The sequence below is a fragment of the Dipodomys ordii genome, unplaced genomic scaffold, assembly GCF_000151885.1.
Source record: "Dipodomys ordii isolate 6190 unplaced genomic scaffold, Dord_2.0 Scaffold180, whole genome shotgun sequence".
NCBI lineage: Eukaryota > Metazoa > Chordata > Mammalia > Rodentia > Heteromyidae > Dipodomys > Dipodomys ordii.
Window position 1 is genome coordinate 893,889 of NW_012267396.1, and position 9,381 is coordinate 903,269.

Consider the following 9,381-nt stretch of genomic DNA (forward strand, 5'->3'; position numbering starts at 1 on the left):
GGGTGGGGGCGGGGCCTCTGTGAGAAAGTGGCCTGCCGCTGAGGGCGGCTCCTTCCTGGCAGAGCTCCTGCGTGGTGCCCAGCAGGGCTCATTGGGGGCCCGAAGTGCCTTCTGGGGGACCGGGGCGAGAAGCGCATGACGGCTCCCGCTGTCCGGGATCCGGGACCAGCTGCCAGCAGCCCAGGCCGTGTCAGAGCGGGAGCGGGGCGGCCAGGCAGGGCTGGAGGACCTCGGGCTGGAGGTGGCGCCGCTGTGGAGATGGGGACCCGGTGGTGCTGGCTCCCCTGGGGAGGAGGGAGACGGCGTCCTGGGAGGATCACAGATGGGGGCGATTATGCTGGTGCCGGAACCCCCCCCCCGCCCCTCATCCCCTGTGGGACTTGTCACCTCATTGATCCTGACTGGCCAGTGCCCCAGCATCAGCGCCACCGCGCGGCCTCGTGTGGGGGGTGTGGGGGGTGGAGTCCCGGGTCTGACTGAGGACGGAACGGGGAGCTGTGGCAGCGAATACTGGGCTTTGGGGTGTGTGTGGATATTCCAGGCACAGGAGCAGCCGGGGGTGGAAGGAGGCTGCGCGGGACCTGCGAGCGGCTCAGCCCGCCAGCGGAGGGCCGGGGGAGGGACAGTGCCAGAGGAGCACATGGCACCTGGTAGGCTGGGGACCCCGAGATGACTACAGGGGCACCTTGCTCCTGGGATCTCCCTGGAGGCCCAGCCCAGAGCCAGGCTGGTGAGACTTGCTAGCCAGGGTTGCAGCCAGTGTTCCTTCCTCTGCCTCAGTTTTCCTCATCTCAAAGTGAGGGCGACACTGTGCTTTTCTGTCTCAGCCCTGTGTGGCACGCCCTGTGGCTGAAGCCTGGCGTCCTCCCTGCATGGCTCCCAGTGCCAGGCCTCGGGCCTGGCTTCCTGCTCAAGCTGGTCCAGGAACCACGTCTGTAGCAGAAGCAGTTTAAAAATGAGGCCAGGCTGGTCTCAGGGTCAGCCTTGACCTTGAACTTGGCTTGGCGTGTGCTGGGGGGGGGGGGACAGAAAAGAGATGGAGGGCTTTCCTCCTTCGTTACCCAGTGGGAGGGAAGGGACAAGAGGATCACTTGAGCCTACAAGTTTTGAGGTCAGCCTGAGTAACATAATGACACTTTGTCTGAAAAGAAGCTGGGGAAGGGCTGGGAAGGTGGCTCAGTGGTAGAGCGCTTGCCTTGCATGCCTGAGGCCCTGGGTTCCATTCCTCAGCACCACATAAGCAAAAAGAAAAAAAAGCTGGAAGTGGCGCTGTGGTTCAAGGGGTAGAGCACTAGCCTTGAGCTGAAGAGCTGAGGGACAGCACCCAGGCCCAGAGTTCAGACCCCACGACTGGACCCCCCCCAAAAAAAAAGCTGGGGAGGGCAGCGCACCCCTGTCATCCCAGCCCTCAGGAGACTGAATCAGGAAGGTCACAAATTCAAGACTAGCCTGAGCTACACAGGAACACCCTGTCTCCAAAAAAAAAAAAGCAATAGCTGGGGTGAGCAGCCGCTTTGAGTGTCCCCCACTAGGAGATCAAGTCAGAGAGCTGCAGGACCAAACAGGAATGGGAGACACCAGCTCTGCACCCTGGCATCAGTCAGATAAAGGCTCTGATAAGTCCTGCATGAACAGATCCCGTTTAATCACAGTCTCCAAATTGTGTCTGAACCCCAAGTCATTGATGCCCAGGCATGCCCGCTAAGACACCAGGTTTGGGGCACAGATCTTGTCTCTTTCTGCCATTTGGGCTCAGTGTGCTGTTTTGGCTCTTTGCTGACCTCTTTGCTCATTCTCCGTCTACTACATGTGGGGAAACTGAGTCACCAGATCCCAACCAAGCATGGATAAGCTGTAGAACCATACCACTGCCCCCTACTCTCCACCCCCCCGCATGTATCTTCCTATCACCCAACTCTTCCCCAAATCTTGCTGGGGTGCCTGACTCACCCTGCCTGGCGGCCGAAGGCCTGGGCTGCTGCAGACAGTGGCTTATCCCGCAGAAGTGCTGCGGCACGTGACCTGCTGTTGCGCCTGTGCGCTGAGGGGGGCACTGTGGGTCTGGGGCCTCTGTTGAAAGGGCTGCCTGGGCCGGGCGCTGGTGGCTCACGCCTGTAATCCTAGCTACTCAGGAGGCTGAGATCTGCGGATCCCAGTTCAAAAGCCAGCCCAGGGCAGGAAAGTTGCACGCTCTTCAGCTCAAGGCAAGTACTCTACCACTTGAACCACAGCGCCACTTCAGGTTTTCTGGTGGTTCCTTGGAGGTGGCTTTGAACCACAATCCTCAGATCTCAGCCTCCCCAGTAGCCTAGGATGACAGGCATGAGCCACTGGTGCCCGGCCCACAAGACTCTTTTCTCCAAGGAACCACGAAAAAGCTGTGGCTCAAGTGGTAGAACATGCTAGTCTTGAACACAAATGCTCAGGGACGGTCCCCAGACCCTGAGTTCAAGCCCCAGAACCATCACACAAAGCCAAGGTGGGGGATCCTGAGAGCCGTGTCCTCAAGCTAGAGCTGAGAAGCGCGAGCATTCAAACCACGCCCCATCTCCTGGCTCAAGCACAGGGGGACACGCAGGCTGCAGAGCCCCCAGGCCTCTCTCTAGGAACTAAGTACACCCCCCCAACCCCAGGAGTCCCCTGGTAGACGAGGGAGATGGCTGGCTGGCATTGGCAGTGTGGCTGCTGGCCCAGGGCCCGGATGTCCCTTCCTCCTTCCCTTCCGGTGTGTGCCAGGCCCTGGGCCAGCGCCCCCTGCAGGTTTCATTTTGGTTCGCAGTGCAGGTGGCGCAGGGAAGATTCTCTTTGTCACCAGTGGGGGGGGGGGGGGGGGGGGGGGGGGCTGTTGAATGATTCCAGGATGCTGGGGACGGAGCATGGGGTGCAGCTCAGCAGGGAGGACTTTTTTTTTGTCGGTCTTGGCGCCTGAACTCTGGGCCTGGGCTCTGTCCCTCAGCTCCTCAGCTCAAGGTTAGCACTCTACCACTTGAACCACAGCGCCACTTCTGGTTTTTTCTGCTTATGTGGTGCTGAGGAATCGAACCCAGGGCCTCATGCATGCGAGGCAAGCGCTCTACCACTGAGCCACCTTCCCAGCCCGACACTAAGTCTTTTTACTTGCATTTTTCTTTCTTTTCTTTTCTTTTTTTCTTTTTCTGCCAGTTCACTTCACAGATCACAGATCAGAAAGCTGAGGCCGAGCTACTCTCCCCCGGCTCCCAAATGCAGACTGAACTCATAATCTCCCATGACCGCTGGGCTCTCGGGTTGCAGCCTTTGGGTTCGAGTCCCACGAACATGATGTAGGGTGGTGATGTGTAAGGAAGGAGGCCAAGGTGCAGTCAGGGAAGGCTGCCTGGCAGAGGCGGCAGCTAGGCGGGCCCTCCCCCCTCCCTGCACTAGAATCCACGTTCCCTAAAGAGAGCGTGGCCTGGGCAGGTGGGCACCCTGCATCCCGAGGGAGGGGTGGAGCTGGGGTGGGGGAGGGAGGGGCTGTGAGCAGCAGTGAGTGAGCTTCCTCCATCTCTGGCTGTCACGGGGAACCGCGTCAGCTGAGAGTGGAGGGCAGGGCTGGGGGAGGGGAGTCGAGTCCAGTCCCTTCACCTCTCCGGGCCTCAGTTTCTTCATCTTGGAGAGGGGCATTTGAGAGACTCGCCTGTGAGGGGAAGGGCTGCGCACCGGCTCCTTTTCTGGCTGCTTTCTGCCTCCTTCCGGGTCCCCCGGCCCCGGCGTCCGGGCGGCTTCGGGGCTGGCTGTCCCTGTGGACGGGTCTCCTCGGGTGGCCACGTAGACTGTTGACCTGTTCTCTGACATGCATTCGCTCCCCGCGCCTTTTTTCTAAGCGTCATTACAGGGGCTGTGGTCTCTGGGTCTTGGGGACCCTTTCAACCCCCCCCCAACACCTGGCCGCAGTGAACTAGTCCCCGAAGCTGAGGAAGGCGCATGCTCCAGGAGGGTGTCTTGGGTCTCGCGTCCCAGCTCTGCGTTTTGGGTCTCACGGTGGCTGCCAGGCCACCCCCCCGCCCATGGCAGCACATCTGCTCAGGGCCTGCCCAGAGGCCCTTGAGGGGCTGCTGTCCCAATTGGGGGTTCCTGTGAGTAGGGAGAAGGAAGATAGAGGGGCCTACACACGGGCTTTCGCAAAGCCAGCAGGGTGCCCGTTCTGTGCCTTGGTGGCATCTTTACTTGTCTGTCTGTGTCAGTCCTGGGCTTGGTCTGAGCCTGGGCTTCGTCCCCGAGCTCTTTTGCTCAAGGCTAGAGCTCCCGGACTTTGAAGCACAGCCCCGCCACCCACTTCCGGTTGTTGAGTGGTTAGTTGGAGGTAGCATTCTGAGGGGGATTTTTCTGTTCCTGCCTTGGCTGGCTGCCTTCCGATGTGGATCCTCAGACCTCAAGCTCCTGGGTAGCCAGGATTACAGGCGGGAGCCAGCGGCGCCCGGCTTCCAGCGCATCTTTGTGGTTGTTTTTGATTGCTGTTATAAAGGTGATGTGCAGAAGGGTTCCAGTTACATGAGTCAGAACAAGAGCACATGTCTTTCTAGACAGATGGCCTTGAAGACGAGGGACCCACGATGTGCCCGCCCCTGGGTTGCCCCGTGGTGGTCCCCCCACAGGGACAGTGACTTCTGTCTCCTTTGACCGTGACCCACGGCATGGAAAAGGATGCGATGTCAGACTGTCAACATCAAAGAGCTGAACGGGGGCCTGGGCCTGGGTGCGGCACCTGCAGGACAGCTGCGGATCTGAAGTCGGTGCAGTGACGCCTGCCTGTAATCCCTACACCTGAGAGGCTAAGGCAGGGGGGTGGTGAACTGTCCACCGGCCTGGGCTGTGTAGTGGGACTCCATCTCAACACAGCAAGTGACAGAGTGGAGTTGACTCCACAGGACGGCGGCTTTGCCCACGCAGGCTGAGCACGCAGGCCCCTCGCCAGGACTCTGGGCACACCCTGCCACTTGGGCCCCTCCCCCTTCTGTGGCTGTTTTCACTTGACTGAATTTCCCCGTGGGGTCTCGTGCTTTGTCCGATCTGGCCTTCTCAGACTTTGCTCCTCCTGCCTGTGGCTTCCTGTGGACCGGGACTCCAGGTGTGACCCGCCACAGCTTGCTCCTCAGTTGGAATGGGCTCTCAGGAACTCTTTGTCTCGGCAAACCTCAACCCTCAGTCCTGACTTTTGCATCCCAAGTAGCTGGGATTGTAGGCGTGTGCCACCTTGCCCAGCCTTTTTCCTTTGTCTCTGGAGCCCCGCTATTTCTTTTATTTCTTTCTTTTGGTCAGTCGTGGGGCTTGAACTCTAGGCCTGGGCACTGTCCCTGTGCTCTTCAGCTCAAGGCGAGTGCTCTACCACTTGAGCCACAGCGCCACTTCCGGTTTTCTAGTGGTTTATTGGAGATACGAGTCTCATGGACTTTCCTGCCCGGGCTGGCTTTGAACCGTGATCCTCAGATCTCAGCCTCCTGAGTAGCTAGGATTTATAGGCGCGCGCCACCGGCGCCTGGCCAGCCCTACCCCTTCTGAGGGTGTCACTGTTCACCTGATCCTCTCTCCTCTCTTCTCAGAATATGCCGAGTTTTTGCACTGCAAGTCCAAAAAGTTTACAGACTTCGATGAAGTTCGGCAGGAAATCGAAGCAGAGACAGACAGGGTCACGGGGACCAACAAAGGCATCTCCCCAGTGCCCATCAACCTGCGGGTCTACTCACCACACGGTAGGCAGCACAGAGGGGGAGCCACGGGCTGTGGGAGAGGGGGAAGGCGGCGCGCTGTGCTAAACTCTCTAGGATCTGTCTACTCACAAAACGTAGATAGCCACGGGCTTTTCTTCCCATGTGCTCGGCTCTAAAGAAAACACAGGTCACTCAGGCCATGGGGAGTGGTGGACAATCTGCAAGACCCCATCTCAGTCAGTAAGCTGGGCATAATGGGATGGGCCTGCAATCCCAGCTTCAATGGGAGGATTGAGATCAAGCCTGGCTGCGGACACATACTATGAGACTCTATCTGAGAGTTAAAGCAAAAGACGGGCTAGGGGCAAGGCGTAAGTGGTAGAGTGCCTGCCTAGTGAGTACAAGCTCCTGCAATGCCAAGAGAAACCAGAACTTTTTTTAAAAAGAAGGCATGCCAAGCCAGGCGCCGGTGGCTCCCGCCTGTCATCCTAGCTACTCAGGAGGCTGAGATCTGAGGATCACGGTTCAAAGCCAGCATGGACGGGAAACTTAGTAGGACTTGTTTTTCTGTCAGTAGTGGGGCTTGAACTCAGGGCTTGGATGCTACCCCTGAACTCTTTCATTTAAGGCTAGTGCTCTACCACTTTGAGCCACAGATTCACTTCTGTTTTTCTGGTGGTTAATTAGAGTTAAGTTTCATGGACTATCCTGTCTGGGAAAGTCTTTGAGCTGAAATCAGGTCTCACCCCCTGGAGTAGCCTGGATTACAGGCATGAGCCACCAGTGCCCAGATCTCCAATAAACTACTCAGAAAAAGCCAGAAGTGGTACTGTGGCCCAAGTAGTAGCATGCTAGCCACAAGCAAAGCAGCTCAGGGACAGCACCTAGGCCCTGAGTTCAAGCCCTGGACTGGCACAAAAAATAAAAATAAAAGACGGCATGCCAGTGGGCACGTTCAGTGACATCCTGAACTCTGACCCCTTCCCCTCTGATTTTCCCACCCAGTGTTGAACCTGACCCTCATTGACCTCCCGGGCATCACCAAGGTGCCAGTTGGGGACCAGCCCCCCGACATTGAGTACCAGATCAAGGAAATGATCCTGCAGTTCATCAGCCGGGAGAGCAGCCTGATCCTCGCTGTCACGCCTGCCAACATGGACCTGGCCAACTCCGATGCCCTGAAGCTGGCCAAGGAGGTGGACCCCCAAGGTGATGCCCAGCCCCCACACCGCCACTCCCCTTCCAGCTCCTGCACCCGTGATTCTAACTCCCCAGTGTCCTCGTTGGCACATGGTTGTTTCAGGAAGAGGACAGTGCCTGTGGGTGTCCCCTGGTTCTTCCTGTGTATGTGGCACTGAGGAATTGAACCCAGGGCTTTATGCATGCTAGACAAGCACTCTGCCACTGAGCCACATTCTCCCTCCCCTTCCCCCCCCCACCCCCCCGGTTGTTCTCAAATACCACTGCACTCACAGTGCCGGCTCACAGGAGAGGCCAGGGAAGTGGAACATCCCAGCCATGTTAGTTAGCCTTCTGCTGCTATACAAATCACACAGACAACCAGCTTAGAAATGAGAAAGGATCCTCTTGGCTCACCAATTTGAGCTTCTGTTCTTTGATTGGTTGACTTCATTGCTTTTGGGCAGAGCCAAAGCATATATCACCCCCTTATCTTACCTCGCCCCCTCCCCAATGACCTAAAGACTTCCCAGTAGGCCCCACCTCTTAAAGGGCCATCATACCTTCTAGCGCCATTCTGATGATTAATGGATGAGCATTTGAGAGGCATTTAAGATACCAACTATAGCACCAGCCCTCCCCCGCCCCCCAGAGCCTCTCTGGGAGTCCAGACCCCATTTATAGGAGCTACTTGAACCTTCCTTCCAGGTTGGTCTCTCTCTGTCAAAACATAATGAATCTCCGTTTACTGTAGAAGCTAGGTGGGTAAAGGGTGAGTTAATGAGAGCAAGCGGGGGCACTGATATTCGGGGGCAGTGGGGACTTGTGGCGCCTCCGGCCAAGCCTGTGTGGTGTCAGACTCTTCAAATAGCCATTGATCCATGAATGTTAATTAAGTAGGAGCCAGACCCAGTTTTGGTCCCTGGACATCCAGCAGCGTACAAAATCGACCTGCCAGGGAGAACATAGAGCCCTTGGATTAGAAGCAGGGATGGGTGTCGTGGGGCTCCCGGGATGACTCAGGGTCCAGCGAAAGGAGAAAAGTTTAAAAAAGAGGCAAGAGGGCTGGGAAGGTGGCTCCATGGTAGAGTGCTTGACTCGCACGCATGAGGCCCTGGGTTCGATTCCTCAGCACCACATACACAGAAAAGGCTGGAAGTGGTGTTGTGGCTCAAGTGGTAGAGCACTAGCCTTGAGCTGAAAAGCTCAGGGGCAGCACCCAAGCCTAGAGTTCAAGCCCATGACCGACCAAAAAAAAGAAAAAGAGGCGCCGGGTGCTGATTGCTCATGCTCAGGAGGCTGAGATCTGAGGGTCATATTTCAAAGTCAGCCTGGGCAGGAAAAGTCCGTGAGACTCTTATCTCCAATAAACCACCAGAAAACTGGTAGTGGCGCTGTGGCTCAAGTGGTAGAGCGCTCGCCTTGAGCTGAAGAGCTGAGGGACAGCGCCCAGGCCCAGAGTTCAAGCCCCACAACCGACAAAAAAAAGGCAAGAGCTGGGGGTGTGGTTCAGAGGTAAAGAACCTGCCTAGCAAGCCTGGTACTTAAAAACAAACAAAATCATCCAGCTGGCCATGCCATGTCCCCAGAGCATGGGGCAGTGACAGGAGCAATTGGACCCCAGATGACTTAAAGTCACCAGCCTAGATTCCTTCCTCATGATGCTCTCTGACCTCAAAGTGCCCTCTGACCTCTGCTCTCCTTTCAGGCTTGCGGACCATTGGAGTCATCACCAAGCTGGACCTCATGGACGAGGGAACCGATGCCAGGGATGTCCTGGAGAACAAACTGCTCCCCTTAAGAAGAGGTGTGGCAGGGCTGGGGGGCGGAGCTGGGGGCGGGGCTAGAGGGCTGAGTGTGCGCGCGCATGCATGTGTGCATACATGTGTATGTCTGTACTAGGGAAAAAACTCCAGGCCTAGCACTTTCTAGACAGGTGCTCTGCCCTATGAGTCATATCTCCCGTCTTTTTTTTTTTTTTTGACAGTCCTGGGGCTAAAAGTCAAGGCCTGGGCACTATTCCTGAGCTGCTTTTGCTAGAGGCTAGCACTTTACCACTTGAGCCACAGCACCACTTCTGGCCTTTTCTGTCTATGTGGTGCTGAGGAATGGAACCCAGGGCTTCATGCCTGCTAGGCAAGCACTCTAGCACTGAGCCGCCTTCACAGCCCCATTTTGGTTTTTTAAACAGAGTCTCGTGCATTTGTCCTATGTGGCCTGGATCACTGTCCCTCCTCAGCCTTCCCAGTGCTGGGACCATGGGCTGATCCACGTGCCTGACTGTAATGGGTCATGAGCTCTGTAAAGATTTCACCATAGCTGGGTGACAGTGGCTCACGCCTGTCATCCTAGCTACTCAGGAGGCTGAGATCTGAGGATCACGGTCCAAAGCCAGCCTTGGCAGGAAAGGCTATAGGACTCTTCAGTAAACCACTCAATAAACCAGAAGTGGCACTGTGGCTCAAGTGGTAGAGTGCTTGCCTTGATCTGAAGAGCTGGGGGACAGCGCCCAGGCCCAGAGTTCAAGCCCCACAAC

General features: G+C 56.9%; 1 protein-coding gene across 7 annotated transcripts in view; it reads left to right on the top strand.

Moving 5' to 3' along the window:
- The window catches only part of Dnm2 (dynamin 2), a 69,219-nt gene that overhangs the window by 28,186 nt on the left and 31,652 nt on the right, over positions 1–9,381 (top strand). For all 7 annotated transcript variants that reach the window (XM_013034018.1, XM_013034017.1, XM_013034016.1 and 4 more), the window contains exons 3-5: positions 5,559–5,708; positions 6,672–6,875; positions 8,554–8,652. In XM_013034018.1, the coding sequence (XP_012889472.1) occupies positions 5,559–5,708; positions 6,672–6,875; positions 8,554–8,652 (453 nt within the window). The remainder of the gene's footprint in view (positions 1–5,558; positions 5,709–6,671; positions 6,876–8,553; positions 8,653–9,381) is intronic.